Source organism: Lathyrus oleraceus, chromosome 6, assembly GCF_024323335.1.
Source record: "Lathyrus oleraceus cultivar Zhongwan6 chromosome 6, CAAS_Psat_ZW6_1.0, whole genome shotgun sequence".
NCBI classification, from domain to species: Eukaryota; Viridiplantae; Streptophyta; class Magnoliopsida; order Fabales; family Fabaceae; genus Lathyrus; species Lathyrus oleraceus.
The window spans coordinates 301,013,316-301,030,697 of record NC_066584.1 but is presented as its reverse complement, the minus strand read 5'-3'; the positions used below and the strand labels follow the sequence as shown (position 1 = coordinate 301,030,697).

General features: G+C 31.9%; 2 protein-coding genes across 2 annotated transcripts; one reads left to right on the top strand and one right to left on the bottom strand.

The window, feature by feature from the left end:
- Positions 1 to 1,908: 1,908 nt before the first annotated feature.
- LOC127098456 (uncharacterized) lies at positions 1,909 to 3,582 on the bottom strand. Its single transcript, XM_051037060.1, has 3 exons — positions 2,731 to 3,582; positions 2,321 to 2,464; positions 1,909 to 2,139 (listed from the first exon to the last, which is right to left on the bottom strand). The coding sequence occupies exons 1-3, from the start codon at positions 3,580 to 3,582 to the stop codon at positions 1,909 to 1,911; spliced, it is 1,227 nt and encodes a 408-aa protein (XP_050893017.1).
- Positions 3,583 to 14,951: 11,369 nt separating this feature from the next.
- LOC127092149 (plastid-lipid-associated protein 6, chloroplastic) lies at positions 14,952 to 16,786 on the top strand. Its single transcript, XM_051030965.1, has 4 exons — positions 14,952 to 15,394; positions 15,788 to 16,024; positions 16,182 to 16,308; positions 16,430 to 16,786. Exons 1-4 carry the CDS (start codon positions 15,155 to 15,157, stop codon positions 16,642 to 16,644), a joined length of 819 nt encoding a protein of 272 aa, XP_050886922.1. The 5' UTR covers positions 14,952 to 15,154; the 3' UTR covers positions 16,645 to 16,786.
- Positions 16,787 to 17,382: the final 596 nt, after the last annotated feature.

The window sequence follows — 17,382 nt, the reverse complement described above, 5'->3', positions numbered from 1 at the left end:
GTATATACCAAATTTGAAATAAAACTAAAAGAACCTATATATAAATCAAGCAATAGGTATACCAATATATATAAAACAGTATATATCAAAAACTAAATAGAAAAAATAATATATATAAAAGCAAATATAATATGCATCCAACTAAAATAATCCTTTAAACAAAATAAATATGCTATTTAATGAAAAGCTTAGAAGAAATAGCGATAGAAAAGAAAAGTTACACGGTGAGGAGAGTGGTAAGGTTCTCAAAAGTTGGTGGTAGTGTATAATGGAGGCTGAGATGGAAGGTGGCGATTGTGCGTTCGTGAAAAGAGAGGGGAGGTCGTGTGGGATGGTTTCGGCGGATTTACTATTGTTGTATGTTGACGGCAAAGTGAGTCGCGTGTGGTGTTTAACGGTCGTGCGTGATGACTAGAAAAAAGTTTCGACAATTGCAAGTTTGTGAGGGGTTTGAACAAGGTTGTTGTTGGAGGTTTAAATGGTGATTTTTGGTGGTTGTTAAAGTACGAGGGTGTTGAAGGTGTGAAGAAAGTTGCAATGGTTTTATGGTGAGTTTGTTGATGTTGGAAAGAGTAACGACGGCAAATCGAAGCTGATGGCCGGATCCAGAAATCGCGGTGGTGATGCTTTGTGTATGGTAGGTGAGTTATCGATGAAGGAGGGAGAGGATGGAGTATTGCACGGTGGTGTTAATGGAGGGATGGATGGTTGGAGAGTGTTTGTTTTGATGGAGATTAGTATAGTTGTTGTTTCATGGAAGTGTCTACAATCAAAATACAATAAATAGTTTGTTAATTTACTATGATAATCTCATGTGAAAATTATTATATTTCTTTTTGAGAATATCCTATTGACAGATTAAAGTAATATTACCCATTAGAAAATTAGTAAAAGATCATATCAACACATGCATTATCTATATATGCAAATTAATAAATGAGAGCTATTGATATTTATCCAATAAAGATCATCACATATATATTGATCTATTTTAGTTATTGATGTCGTATTCATGATAATTCTACGATCAAGAACAGTTTAGATTTAAAAAAAAGACTTGTTCTCATTATTATAATCTTTATCATGATAACAAGTCTATAATTTTAATCAAAGACTTATCAAATTTAACTTTTAAACTAAACAATAAATATGATAATAAAATATAATACTTTATTAGTTCCAAATTTTGTTACATGATCAATGCATATATAATTATTTCTAACACTACCTATTTTGCGGGATCAATTTGATCTTGTCCTTTGTGAGTACTTATTATGAGTACCCACGGTATTAGTTCAATTTCCATCTACAATCTTATCTTCCATTTCACCTATAAATGAGAGAGAGAGAGAGAGAGAGAGAGAGAGAGAGAGAGAGAGAGAGAGAGAAGAGAGAGAGAGAGAGAGAGAGGAGAGAGAGAGAGAGAGAGAAGAGAGAGAGAGAGGAGAGAGAGAAGAGAGAGAGAGAGAGAGAGATTTGGCAACATAAATTTTTTATAATTTAGTATTTTTCTAACTAGTAACTACCGCACCTAATTGCAAATACTAATCTATTGAGTCGGTATAACTATATAGATATTGATATGTTTTTGTTTCAATACTCAAATTTAAATGGGAGGTTACTATTTAATTTTAAAGACACTGATATCATCTCATCTTAACATTTTTGTGATTTTAGTATGTTGAGTTGATGAGACCTCTAATAATTAATTCACCAAATCTTAATTTGAAATATAAATTTAAAAATATAATGGTCAAAATATTCATTATACACTTATCAATACAAATTGCTTAGAAATAAAAAAATATTGAATGTGGTACTTGTCATTATCAACGAGAAATGGTAAATATCATGTATATAAGAATGAAACTCTACATAAAATAAGTAAAAATCATAAGAGTTTGATGTCTATGTTGTGTGAGGTAATCGATCAGCCAAATAGAAATACATATGTCCCATAGCTCCAGTGATAAATTCATTTTTATATCTAGATTCTACAGTCACAATTTCACCATCCTTAATCTTGATCGAACCTTCTTTAGGATAACATACAGACATTTCAATAACATAACCTTTCTCATTTCCCGCTTTCGTTCCAGTTCCGTATCTTGGTGTTGATGTGCACAATGTTCTTCCATCCTAATAAATGGATCCAAAAAAAATGTAAGTTAATAAATATTAAAGATTAAAAAATACATTATTACACAATTAATTTAACGATATATAGAACCAAGTATATTTATCACCAATTAAAAACTAAATTAATCAAATATAATCATGTTCAACAAAATTTGTCAAATTAAAAATAAACTCTACCTACCTGTCCGTATAGTGTTGCATTAACAACACCTGTATGCATATGAGCAGTGCCATAAATAAGATAACCACCTTTTTCTATAGGGATGCTTGCTTTTTGAACATGAAAAGGGTCACTAATATTGTTTTCTGGAATAGTATATTCTGCCTGTAAAAATTACAAAATATATTTATCAATCAATTATTTATAACGTGCAAATTGATTAAAAATATATGTTATTATAAGGTTTTAGAAATTTTTTTATTTTACTTTTACATGGAAATGTAAATTGTTAGTAAATGTTATGTTAGTAACTAGAGTTTCCACGAACCCTCTTCTAAGATACATATATCAATCTTTTGAATTATATCTTTATCTTTATTTAATTTAATTGATCAAGAAATTGAAAAATATAATTTAAGCAACTTGTTTACCAGACAATCATGGATTGTTTCAGAACCATTTGTTCCGACTCGATCAGTAGAATCAAGTACATAAAATCTAACAGGAATATGATCTTGGTCCCAATCCACCCATGTTATTTTGTATCTTAGAGCAAGCTTTCTCCTTGGTGCTTGAAAACCCTCTTCCAATTTGCATTGAAATCCATTTTGACAACAAAAGACTCCTCCTTTATACTCGGGGGACAATGGTTTTCCATGTATGTCAGGCGTCACATTATAAAAATTCTCTGGAAGATTGAATTGGTCACACCTACATTCAGTGCAACTTTTTCTATCTTTTGTACCACGCGTATCAATAACCATGAGACTAAATAACCATCTCTCTTCCCATCCTTCTGTAATATTCGCAGGGTTACCTAGTTCAACTGCAAAGGGATGTGGAAGATTTGAAACTGTTCCTCGCGATTCACTTCCTAAACCCCAGTAAAGTGGAAGAATACCTCCGTTGCATGTTCCATCATTTCTTTTGTAAATGGGACCCCCGGTATGATCATTAGGGTCATCTGACATATTCTTTCCCTTAGCTACAATATATTTTACAGCAAACCAATGATGAAAGTATGTTTCATACAATGGAACAGAATTCCCTTGTTCATCAATTAAATCAACATCAAAGCTTTTGACTCCTATATGGCCCTTTGGAAACTCAATATCAACCAATGCTTTATTCGCAATTTCTCCGGGTCCTACTTCAAACTTTTCAGACACATATTTTGCAGAGTGGATAATTTTTCGAGACATTTGTTGTTGGGAGCAAGAAATGCTTGGTAGGATCATCAGTATTAATAATGAAAAAATAATTGCTTTAGAGATCATCCTCATGTTTACCTGCACGTGAATTATTATTGCTACGTGATTAATTAAAAATAGTGCTTGTAATTTTATTATTTTATGTAAATTGATATATAAATATTAGAATAAGTCCTTAAAAGTTAAGAAAATTAATTTGAAAGAAATGTACCTCATGAAAAATCATAATGGAGATTTTCTCTTTGATGAACTTCCAACAAATTTTTAAAATAAAGATAGATTAAATGTAACTTTGTGAATATGTGGTGGTCTTGCATGTCACTTATATTTATATTAGAAATCTATAACGTTGTCATAGTTTTGAAAAATATTTCAAAAATAGAGATGCTATTTTATTAACCCAACGTATATGTTGAATCATAATTGAATGTGTTTGAGGTGTTTTTTTTATTTGAAGGTATATATAGTTTCAACCGAAAAAAATTGTTAAAAATTTATTGAGTTTCTGGCCATACAAATTATTTGAAAAAATCATTTTACCAAACTATTTATAGGTTTAGCAAGTATCTTTTTTAGTTTTAGATTACATTTCAACTAAAATATTTAATATAACAAGTTTAACGAGTAGTTAATTAGTAGGTTGTTCAAGAAAATAGTTAATTAGTTAAAGATTTTTATTGTTGTCTTTTATTTCATTTTTGTCAAACAATTTCACCCAAAAAAACTCGTAAATCATACGTAGTAAAAGACCAAAATTTTAATTTTTATCATATCACATAAATATTATTTAAATAAAACACGGAACAACTAGAATTGTATCGTCTAATCTTTTGTTTTCCAGCCTAATTACTTTTGGGAATACTTTATAAGATATACAAACTTGTGGGATTCACATTTCTCCCAAAGTAATGCGTGGACATGTGTATGAATTGAATGACTTAATGTCTCTTTAATTGTTATATTTTATTAATATGAATGTTTGGTGAAATAATCTTAGAATTGTAATGTTTTAAATAATATCATGTGTTGTTATTGTAATTTGAGTATATCTAATGTCTTTACTTTGAATGTGTTTACATCAAGTGTCGATCCTTATCCCACTTTTCAATTTGCAGGAATATTTTAGTGGATTTGCTAACTTTTGGAAAAAAATTCATGCATAATTTTTTTTATATTTATCTTTCCAATCCAAAATCGGGAAAGTAATATATTTTTAATTCTAATCCTTATATCTTTTAAGAGTATGATTTATTTCTGAAGTCCTATTTTGGCAAAATTTATTTCCCTTCATTTCATTCATCTATTTTTATGAATTCTGAAATTGAGGGAACTTCTCATCTTCCATTTCAGCCGTATATTATATGTATCTTCATAAATGGGTCGATCCTTGTATCTTTCGTTTTCATAGTTTTCTAAAAGTAATGTGGATGAAGTTTGTAAACACCATACATTTTCTAATGTAATAAAATTCGAGTTGTTATTTATAATTATAAAGTACGATTACTTAAATTATTTTGTGTATAGTGTTAGTTTGTTTATTTGATTTTATAAGTTTATTTCAATTAACTTAGGATAATAAGCAAAGGGGTAAATAGAAGTTGGGTTAGTTTATTTGAGTTGGAACTAGACCTCGTGTGTTTTGCACATGATTAATATATTTAGATAAAATAATAAGAAAAAGTCCAATGACTAAATATTATACTAAAGTTTTTAAATATTTTAACATAATCATGTCAATGATCTAGATTATAAAATTTTGCTTTATCTTCCTGGAGGTTGTGGAATCGACCTATGTAGAAATTTGATTTATAAGTAGTCCTTCTGATGCACTTCTAATAAAGAAACTGAAAAATCTCACTCCTAAGAGTTGCTATTGCCACCCTCGAGAATGGAGTTAACATGATAGAGGTTAACATGATAGAAATAGTTTAGACCATGGATGTTATGGTGACTCTCATGTATTTAGAACACGCTATGACTGACTATGGGAAACATACTCAAGGCAGTATTTAGAACACGCTATGGACATTATGAGTACTTGGTGATTCCTTTCTGACTAACCAATGCACCACCAATTTTAATGACCCATATGAATTGTATATTTCATCCATTCTTTGACAAGTTGTGGATATCTTTATTGATGATATATTAATATACTATAAGAGTATGTAAGAGCATTAGGAACATTTACACCAAGTTTTGTGAGAATTTCAAGACAAACAATTGTATACCAACTTGGGAAAATCTGAATTTTTCTTAGCAGTTGACCCAACTAATGTAGCTGATGTGGCAATAGAGGAAAGACCAAAGACGACAAATGAAATCACACATTTTATGGATTTTTGGTTGGCTACTACAAAAGGTTAATTGAAGGATTTTCCAAGATCATAGCTCCGTTGTCGCAACTTACACGGAAGAATATGAATTTTGCATGGGGAGAAGAGTATGACAAGAGTTTCCAATCGACGAAGTAAAAGTTGAACACATCTCTGGTGTTAGATTTCCACAACTCAAAGATCCTTATAAAGTTTACTATGACACATGAGAAGAAATATCCACACATTAACTATAGAGCTTTCGACAATTATTTGTGCATTGAAAAATTGTAGGCATTATCTTTAGTTTTGAGTTATTAAGTGATCATAAAATCTTTAAATACTTGTTTGATCAAAAGGAGCTTAGTACCAGACATAGTAGATAAATGGAGTTTATCAAAAACTATAATTTCACCCTAAAATACCATCCTAGGAAGGAAGATGTAGTGACTAAAGAATGAGCTCATATCTTAGTTATAGAAATTAAAGGATTGGGATTGTTGGAGAAATTTTTTGACTTATATTTGAATATGGATTCCTATACAAGTAAATGTATTGTGGAAGAATCACAATCGACAATGATAGTGGATAAGGTCATATTGAGACTAATAAAGTACTTGTAGAAAGGAGGAAGTTGATTGACACTAATAAGGCACTTGAGTTCAAAGTAGGACTAGACAACATCTTGGGATGCAACAAACATGTTTGTGTTCTAGACATTGTTGAATTAAGAAAGTTGATCTTATATGAGAGCCATGAGAGAAAGTTGAGTACCAGAGTTGACAAAAATGTACTAAGAAAGAAGAAACATAAGGACCAAAGGAAGAAGAATTGTAAGAAGAAAGTTGTGAAGTTACCCATCAAACTTTACCCCAAAATGAAGCATATCATGGAATAGTCATATTACTTGTCTCTATAGGTGGTATTGGAAATGTGCTTATTGACTTGAGTGCAAGTGTAAACATAATACCATTTTCGGTGGTACACATAATTAGTGACCTCAAAATAGAGCCGATTGTAACAACATCGTAGATGAAAGATAAAACTTACAGGAAATAAATGGTAACTATTAAAGATGTACTTATCAAGATTAATAAGTTCTCATTTCATGTAGATTTCATGGTACTAGACATTGAAGCATACCCAAAGATATCTCTCATTCTGGGACGACCATTCATGAAGACTGCAAGGATGTTCGTGGACATTGATAAATGACAAGTGAAGGCCAGAATCAAAGATCGTGAGGTATATTTTAAGTAAATAGGTATACGTGACAATGAACACCTCCAAGTTACTGATGTTAAACAAGTGTTTATTGGGAGGCAACCTAACTATTTTTTTTTTCAGTTTTTCTTAGTTAGTCTTTTAAATTTCTTTCAAAAATCACACTTTTAGCCAAAATTTTAGCAAAAAACGCAAGGCATGTCACTAAACACACTTTGGCATGTGCCAAGATCGCTTGGCGAGCCTGGTTCAAAAAGATGTATGCAGTTTCTCTTCTAGCCAACTAAACCCCTCTTAGCAAGAAATTAAAGGATAAACAGTTATTGAAGGGATTTGGACATTTGACACACCCTTCAAAACAAAGTTTTGCACTATTTGCATGTTATAATGGGTAGAAAAAATAATCAACGTGTTACAAATAGTGCAAAACTTTGTAACATGAAAAAGTCAGCATGTTACAAATAGTGCAAAACTTTTTTTTGAAAGGTGTTACAATGGCTATCATTGAACTATCCCACACAATTGTGAAAATATATGTTATTCAATGACTTTTTCAGATGGCTCCTGAGAAATCCACCATTTGGAGGAAGACGCGATGAGGGATAGAGTCTTCAAAAGAAACATATGACCACAATCGTGTCAAAATCCCTGATCATGGGGATATTTATCACTAGTTAAGGAATAGACAAATGGTCACTTAAAGAAGAGTGCACCTGGAAAACCCGAGATAATTCTCAAATTTTGTACAAGAACTTGATAATAGAGGATGACATGTGTTAGAAAATCCCCCGAATGAGATTAACATAGACATAATAAGGGAATACCACGTAATGCAAAACCTGTCAACAATGATGAAATATTCTCGAGAACTTCTTAGGTGAGAGGATGAATGATACAATATAATAGAGATCAAATTCATGATTATCTTAGAAACGAATCGGATGCATCTCAAGTTGATATAGATGCTTTTTAAAGAGAGATTGAAAGAAATAATCTGGATTATGATAGGATTGGGGTTGGCATTTGTGAAGAAGATGTTCATCATCTATCATAGTTTAATTTTGATGAAAACAAAATCTTATCAAAGAAGAAATATCAAAGAAGAAATTTTTTGGAATCAAGAATGCATAAGCTTTGGATATTATGGAAATCAAAAGGAATTTATCATGAAAGAAGGTATTCAATGTCAATTCATTATAGATAAAGATTTAGGTGCACAAAATCTTAATCTCTTCCTCACCAAAGTTTTCTCAAACATTCATGCATCATGATATTTCATGTCAATTCTTTTAAAAAGAAAAAAAAGTTTAAGTTTTACTTGAGTTGAATCGATTGCACTATCTATGCAGTCGATTGCACTATTCATTCTTCTAGTTATATTCAAATTTATTTTGTTTCTCATCAATTGTGGCAGTGGGAAACCTCTGTAATTCACCTATTTTTGAACCAATATTTAAATTTGAATTTATTCGATTTTTGGTACATTATAGCAGTTAAAAATTGCCACAATTTGCTTATCTTTATTTCTATTTGAAATTTGAAAACTGTTATGCATTTTTAAAATCAAGTATCTGTTTAACTTATTTAAAAAATCATGTACATAATGGAGAATTGTGTCTTTTCATTAATCATTGTACAAACTTCGCACTAAGACCTCTCTTATAATCTTTTAACATAAACATCAAACTTATGATGTGAAGGGACTAGATGTACTCTTAAGTTGGAAATGGGAGCTAGGATAAATCTATTATGTTCATTTACTTTTCTACACCTTTATTTTTCAGCAGTTTTGTTCTAAGTTCTTCATCATAATTTCAGAAAAATAAAAAGGAAAGAATCATCACTTAGGAGCGAGAAAAACTCATCAAACCTAATTTACCCGCCCCCTCTTAGGTTGCACTCTATATTGACAATTGGCATCGGAGCATGTTAAAGTAACTTTCTCCTTGATCTAGGTATATGTGGCTATCGCAAAACCGTTCTTAGTAGATGGTTGTAGCATCAACAAACCACCATGTGTTGTTGGTGAATACAATGATTTATCGAAAATTCATTTGCAAGTATTTTTAGAAGCATAAGGTGTAGAAGTATGGAATGCTGTAACAAATGGTCCTTTCATTCCTATTATAATTATTAATGGTACAAGTCAACCAAAACCAAAATAATAATGAAATGCAGAAAGCAACAAAAAAATTCTACATGATAAGAAGACAAAAAACTTGATTGCATCCGCTTTAGGGGTGGACGGTCTCTTTCGGGTGTCTAATTGCAAAACAACAAAAGAAATATGGGAAATCTTGGAATTGGACAACAAGAAGGATACAAAGTCAATAAGGGCATATATTGCTTGGGAAGAAAATGATGCAAGTACAAGTTCCAAAAATGAAGAACATGCACATTTATCTTTCATGGTTTCACATCACTCTGATGATGATGAGGATGATGAGGTTAGTAATGATGAACTCTATTATATGGAATTACATGATGCTTTTACTGACTTGCATGATGAATGTTTAAAGTTTTCTAGATTATTTTCTAAGCAAAAAAAATGGTTTCATCTCTAGAAAGTAAATCTAATGACATGCAAGAAGAGTTAGATAAAATTAAAGCAAAAGTTGACATTCATGTTAGTCCATCAACATGTGATAAATGTGTATCTCTTGAATATAAAATTATTCATCTAAATCAAGTTACATGCAATTACGAAAAATTCCAAATTGGTTTAGAAAATGTTCTAAGAAATCAAAGATATACAAATGTTAAAAGTGGTCTTGGATGTTCCAAATTTGATAAATCGAATTCAAGTAAGATCATTTTTGTAAAATATAGCAATGCTCACAACAACTTTCAAACCAACAAGGTGTAAGGTAATTGTCAACCAAAAAGGACTTATATGAAAACAATTTATATCATTCTAAAAGAAATAAGTCTTTTAAGTATTCTATATGTTTTTATTACAATACAAAAGGCCATACTACTAATGCTTTCTACATAAGAAACTTTGGTGTTCTTAATGGTGAGTATATGTGGGTAAGGAAAGGAACTAATCCAAGAGGACGCAAAGAATATTGGGTATCTAGAAAGAACTTTTAATTATATTTTGTAGATACTTGAAGATAATATGCAAATATTATCAAATTAAGATTGGTTTTTCAAGATACAAAAAGACCAAATGATATGATAAGATTATAGTTTCTTTTGATTGAAGATGATTTGAAAAGATTGACATCTTCAAAGAGCATCAATATTGATATCAACAATGGTATTAAATCATTTTGAAGAAGATAAGTACTTTAATATATGGTGTATATTTTTCCTATATTACTTTACTTTGGATTTTACTTTTTTTCTTTTTTATAAGTCAAAAAGAGGGGAGAAGAGATGATTCTTTTTGTTAATTTTTAGGAAACCAAAGACAAAATATGAATTGCAAAATAAAGGGGGAGATATACAAAATAAAAGGATCATCAAGTGTAAAACAAAAACTCCCTATCAATATATTTTGTTACCATCAGAAAGGGGAGATTGTGAAAAATATATTCATCATCTATCTTAGTTTAATTTTGATGAAGACAAAATCTTATCAAAGAAGAAATATCAAATAAGAAAAAGTTTAGAATCAAGAATTCATAAGCATCTGATATTATGGAAATTAAAAGGAATTGATCATGAAATAAAATAAGGTATTCAATGTCAATTCATTCTATATAAAGTTTTAAGTGCTTAAAAATCTTCATCTCTTATTCACTAAAGTTTTCCCAAGCATTCATGCATCAAGACATTTCATGCCAAGTGTTTTAAAAAGAAAAAAAAATCAAGTTTTACTTGAATTCAATCGATTGCATTATTCATCCAATCGATTGCACTATTCATTATACCAGTTAAATTTGAATTTATTCTGTTTTCATAACTTGTGGCAGTTGGAAACCGTCGTAATTCACATATTTTTGAACAAGTATTTAAATTTGAATTTATTCTGCTTTTGGTAAATTATGGTAGTTAAAAACCACCATAATTAGCTTATTTTCATTGTTGTTTGAAATTTGAAAATTGTTCGGCACTTTTAAATCAGGTATCCGTTTAACTAGTTTAACAAATCTTGTAGAAAGTACAAAATTATATCTTTTCATGAATCATTGTCATTCTAAACTATTGCAAACCTTTATAGAAATGTCTCAAACTTCTGATGACTTTACCTTTCTTCTTTTTAAACGTACCATCTTTATTAAGAATTTCCCTTTAACTAGAAAACCTTCACTAACAAACGATGCCTTGTGCTCCTTATGTTCGTTCAAATCCTTATAGTACAAGGTTGATTGGATTTCTTCAAAGTTCAGGGAATCTCTTTCATACATGAGAGTTTCTTTAAAGTGAGCATAAGACTTAGTTAAAAAACACGACAATAACAACGCTTGATCTTCATCATCGATACTAACCTTGATATTCTCCAGATCAAGAATCAGCTTGTTGAACGTATCCAACTGCTCTGTCAAGACTCTATCTTCACTCATCTTGGATAAATATAGAGTCTGGTTCGGGTATAGACTATTTACTAAGGATTTAGTCATGTACAACCCTTTGAGTTTGCTCCACACACCTGTTGTTGTGTTCTCCTTCGAGACCTACCAGAGAACCTTATCACCAAGGCTCAATATAATGATATTGTGGGCTTTATCGATCATCATCTTCTTCTCCTTCTCTGTTAGGGAAACATTCATCTTCTATGATCCTTTCAACGCTTCTAACAAACCCTGGTGAACCAATAGGACTTGCATCTTCAAGCGCCAAAAACTGAAATCATTCACATCGGTAGATTTCTCACTCTCATGCTTCATTGATGACATCTTTCCATGCTCACTGCACTAGTTTGTTGTGACAAACTTAGCACCAGGAACGAGTAAAAACTATGAGAAAGATTCAGTTTCTTTAATAAACACAAGAAACCCATTTAGTTTTACGAAAGAAGGAGAATATGGAAAAAGAAGAACAAGAATTGGTTAAAACCATTTTTCTATTCACTTTTCCAATTAGGGAAAAAGGTTGCAAGTGAATAATAATAACCAACATTAACCCTCTCTCAAGAACCTGAGAGAGCATCCTATTTATATACTACAAGCTAACTTAAACATTAAGCTAACTTAAGCATTAAGCTAACTTAAACAACAAACTAACTTATACAATTGGATGCTAGAACATGCTTCAACTACAATACGCATATCTTCGACTCCTGCATTCTTGAAAAGACTTTGACTACATCATGCACAACTTTTGCCGAAACACACACACACACACACACACACACACACACACACACACACACACACATATATATATATATATATATATATAGAGAGAGAGAGAGAGAGAAAGAGAAGAAGAATCATTTATTCTTGAAAATTGTCCAAAAAGTATTTTTTATTCAAAAGTATCATTTTTTGTAACTTGATCACCAAGCCTGTGGTGAGAATCGTTGTTTGTAATATAAAAAGGTCTGGTTTCTAAGTATTATAAACAAAAAATTGTGTGCTTTCATGTTTATGTGATAATCATCATAGTGTTGGTGATTATTGAAAGTGGTCTTTTGAATTGGGATGATTCAAAGTCCATCATAGTTGTTGGTGTTTTGGTGAAAACAAGGAAGTGGTGTGTTTCTTTGTTGTTGTTAGAAGGTCGTAGGAGAAGTCATGGTGTGAGATTTGCACGAAGATCAAACAATAGTAAAAATCTCTCACGGGGTGTGAGGGGACTAGTTGTACCCTTGATTGGAAAATGAAACTAAGATATATCCTTGTGCTCTTTATATTTTTGCATTTATATTTCAGAACTTTTCTTCATGAGTCCATAGAAATATTTCTGGAAAAATAAGAAATACGAACCATCTCTTAAAAATGAGAAAAATCAGTCTAACATAATTCACCCCCTCTTAGGTTGCACACTTTATACTTACATTAGCTTGGCATCATCCATTGAAACTTTAGACTCGTCAAGTTGCTCTGTCCAATGTTTTGGTGAGGCACTTTTGGATCACTGGGGTCGAGATTCCCCAACTTCTTCCATATTGGATACATGTCTAAAGTAGCTTATAGGTAGCTGATGACTTATCTCTGATTGATCTGGTTTGATGGTCAGCTTCTCCTAATCCCAGTATGGTGGTCGGGCATTAGCGACTTTCCTCGGGGGCTCTCCTTCTTGGCCTATGCGGGGGAAAGATGGATAGGCCTCCTCTTTTAGTCTTTCCATTGGGACAACGATGTTGTTCAGGAGTTTATGACTATGTTCATCGGGTCTCCTTGCTATTAGAATCTAGAGAGCCTTCTCTTCGATTACATGGTCAGTCATTTCCCTTTGCCTTTGTTAGCCCAATTTTGGAGACTCAATAATCAGCTTATCCAATTTGTGCAATTCCATTTGAAGAATGTTGCTTATGAGCATCTTCGTTCGGACCCCGACCTTGGTGGAATTGTTGTGCTAACTTGAGAAACAATATTTGATCCCAAATGCTTCTACTCCTTATTCGGTTCTCCCGTGTCGATCTTTCTTGTAATGATCAGACCAAGTGTCAAGGGAAACAATGTTTCTGACTTGGAGTAGGCCCATTAACTGGTCGAAGATCCTTTGATACCCATAAAAGACACCTCAAACTTTAAATCGTGTATGATATTAACTATGAACTTGTAGTTTCTTTGGTGTCACCGCGACAAGTATCACATTAGCAGTGGGAGACAATGGTTGTATTTGATCAAAAGATGGGGCATGAATCTTTGGCGTTATCTTCAAATATTCCGCTTCCACTTGTTAGTGTTCCGACGTGAATCTGAATTTGGATCTAGGATCCTTTCTTCTCCTTCTTTATGCAGTTCCCAAAGGCAATCAGAGATCCAAAGACTTGGAGAATCAGTGGTGAAACTATAATTGTCAGAATTGAGTGCGATGGTTCTCGAATTCGACTCTGAATGCCCTTGATTCGGTGACCTGAAGAGGTTACGACCTAGCAAATCGGAGATTAGATCTGAAACCGTAAGAATCCAGATCTAGAACTTTTGAGTTTGTCTGATGGTGTTTACGAAGTGATGATCTTGAACCGCCATTGATCCGTTCAGAAACCAAAAATTGATGTTGTTGGAAAACTGATGATCTTGAACCGTATCTCTTATCTCCTTTATGATGGTATGGGGTGGATATGCATGGTTAACACTCCAACGCCTAAGTCAATTAAAGATTCAAGACGAGTATAATAAAAGTGGAGATCGAAAATTGTACCTTTCTCTTAATATGTGAACTATTTTTATAATTTAGGTCTAGTATTTGAATTTGAGATTAATTGGATTTTAGTCGATTGGACATTTGACTACTTCAAAACTTAAGGTATTTTACCTATTAACTTGTTTAGACTCTTAAAATCATAGTGATTGAACATTTATTTATGTTTCTTAAATAAAAAATCATGAATTTTTTACAAATTAAAATTGATTTTTTCATAAATTTTTCTAGTTTAAACTTCTCAGCGAAACTTGTGTAATTAAAGACTAGTAATAACAAATCAAAAATTATATCATAGAGTCAAAAGAAATTAATTCCTATATCGCCTATATAAAATACACATACTTTTAATCCTATCTCATCATTTATAAGAATAATTTTATAAAACATATAATTCTCTTATATATATATATATATATATTAATTATATATATATATATATATATATATATATATATATATATATATATATATATATATATATATATATTATATATATATATATATATATATATATATATATATATAATATATATATATATATATTAATTATAATTTTGTAAAATATTAAACTAGATATAATCTTAAGACAAAATGAGTAATAGTTATAAAACAAATCAAAGTATGCAAGCAAGGCATGTCGACCGAGGTTGACTAAACATGAAGACCAAAATTCTTGTTGGAGATAGTTAAAGGCGCAAGAAGCATTACGTGTCTCATTCGTAAGCGGTGTGAATGAACACACACTTCATTCTTTCTTCTCTTTCTCTCTCACACATATAACCCAACACAAATCTCATTTTTCTCTATAGTCTCTTCCACAATTTCAATCCACTCCATTTCTCATGGCTTCTCTCAATCTCCTTCATCACCCTTCAACTTCTATATCATCTTCTTCTTCTTGTTGTTTATTTCCCAGAAGTTTTATTCCCCGCAACAACAATCTCACTCCAAAGGGTGGTAGTAACCATATCAAACAATCGCTTATTGTTAAATCTGTTGCAGGTGGCCCATTTACCGATGGAACTATTCCAATTCCTTCTAATCCATTTGATGCTATCCCCTCCTTAAAGCTCAATCTTCTGGTCAGCTTCTTTTTCTTTCGATCTTGTTGATTTTGTTGATTTTACACTTGTTGGGTGTTGAGTGTGTGGTCAATTTCATGTTTAGCTATTACTATTATCACCATGCTGAGTGTATGAGTAATTATCAATTATTGCATAGTGTTAACAGGGAAAATAGTTTCTAGGTTACTTCGCTTGCGGAAAACATAATATAGGTATAGGTTTCTTGTTGAATTTAAAATCAAATAGTTTGAGGGCAATCTTTTATGAAAATTATATTAGGTTTATGATACTTTTATATAGAATGACACTCCTCACTTTGCATGTTTTGTAGGGAGAGAGTTCAAATCCCTTGGAAACATTTGTAAACCGGTTATTATTGTCACTTAAATGCTTGATTTGTTAATGTTGTAGAGTGCTGTTTCTGGGCTAAATAGAGGTCTTGCGGCAAATGAAGAAGACCTGCAAAAGGCAGATGCTGCGGCTAAGGAACTCGAAGATGCTGGAGGGTTGGTAGACCTCACAGATAACCTTGATAAATTGCAAGGAAGATGGAAACTGATATATAGCAGCGCGTTCTCCTCTCGTACTCTAGGTGGGAGCCGGCCTGGACCTCCCATAGGAAGGCTCCTTCCCATAACTCTTGGACAGGTCTGTTACTACTAATCTCACATCGTATAATGATGTTGTAATATTTGTGCTAATTTGCTCTTAACTATGTTTCCTCGAAGAAATTTATGGTTTTTGATTTGACCGGTAGTTATGTTTGATGCTAATTGATGAAATTTTGTTCTTTCTTTGCTGTTAGGTTTTTCAACGAATTGACATCTTAAGCAAAGACTTTGACAATATAGTGGAGCTTCAGTTTGGTGCTCCGTGGCCTCTTCCACCCCTCGAAGCAACCGCCACATTAGCTCACAAATTTGAACTCATAGGTTGGTTATATGCTTTCGACTGCATATGCTAGTACCTTTTGCATGATTTTTCTGTTTGCTAGATATCATAATTGTAGCATTGAGACTAACTCTTAATTATCCGTGGTTTCTGATGATTCAGGATCTTCGAAGATCAAGATAATATTCGAGAAAACCACGGTGAAAACAACTGGGAATTTTTCACAGTTGCCGCCGTTAGAGGTACCTCAACTTCCAGAGGCATTAAGGCCAAAATCTAATAGAGGAAGTGGTGATTTTGAAGTTACATATCTTGACGCAGATACCCGCGTCACGAGAGGAGATAGAGGCGAGCTAAGAGTCTTTGTGATTTCATAAGTGTATGAAGTATGGACTATGCTCTTTATGATATTTCAATATTGTAACATTGATATACAAACCCTCACTATGGAGCTGGAAATGGTACTTTTAGTTTAAGTGTAACATATTTAATCTTAAAGGAATATTTGTTTATAGATCATTACATATAGATGCTGATATACACTGTTGACAGAACTCCTTTTCAGTTTCAGTCTCCAATTGCTTTGAAATTAAATTATGTTGTGAGATATAATAGTCATTCATGTGTCTTCTTCACCAGTAGCTTAAGTTTTTAGCATGGTTAATTCTTGACATGGTAGCAGAACTTCTATGAACAAACGATCATAAACTCTTTTCTCTCTTTATTTTGTATTTTGAGGTAAGGGTGTATCGAATTTCAGTGTCCAGTTTAGGTTCCTCTTATGATCTACTTTGCATTTAAATACTTTCATCTTGAATTGGTTTATTCATGTGATTCCTTTGTATTGCAGTAAAATTTGTATGCCATTTTCTATTACAACGGGTATATAGTCTGAAATTCATGTTGTTTACTAATGAGAGATAGTTAAGGTCAATATATAAAATCAGAGCATTATACTTATATGCATCGAAAGCAAACACATACCATGAATAAAAAAGGAGTGCACTGTTTTGGTATTCTTACTTTGATACTAAAAATGCTATGTTGTTATCAGGAATGCATTTAACTTTTCCTTTTATTAGAGGTGGTTATTTGATTGAAAGGTTAAGAATGCA

What these genes read in the sequence shown, in the direction of transcription:
- LOC127098456 (XM_051037060.1), bottom strand. Translation starts at nt 3,582, where the DNA reads ATGAGGATGATCTCTAAAGCAATTATTTTTTCATTATTAATACTGATG. An exon ending in AAACAATCCATGATTGTCTG is followed by an intron (nt 2,465 to 2,730) that starts GTAAACAAGTTG and finishes TAATTTTTACAG; the next exon opens with GCAGAATATACTATTCCAGA. An exon ending in ATGCAACACTATACGGACAG is followed by an intron (nt 2,140 to 2,320) that starts GTAGGTAGAGTT and finishes TCCATTTATTAG; the next exon opens with GATGGAAGAACATTGTGCAC.
- LOC127092149 (XM_051030965.1), top strand. Translation starts at nt 15,155, where the DNA reads ATGGCTTCTCTCAATCTCCTTCATCACCCTTCAACTTCTATATCATCT. An exon ending in TTCCCATAACTCTTGGACAG is followed by an intron (nt 16,025 to 16,181) that starts GTCTGTTACTAC and finishes CTTTGCTGTTAG; the next exon opens with GTTTTTCAACGAATTGACAT. An exon ending in TCACAAATTTGAACTCATAG is followed by an intron (nt 16,309 to 16,429) that starts GTTGGTTATATG and finishes CTGATGATTCAG; the next exon opens with GATCTTCGAAGATCAAGATA.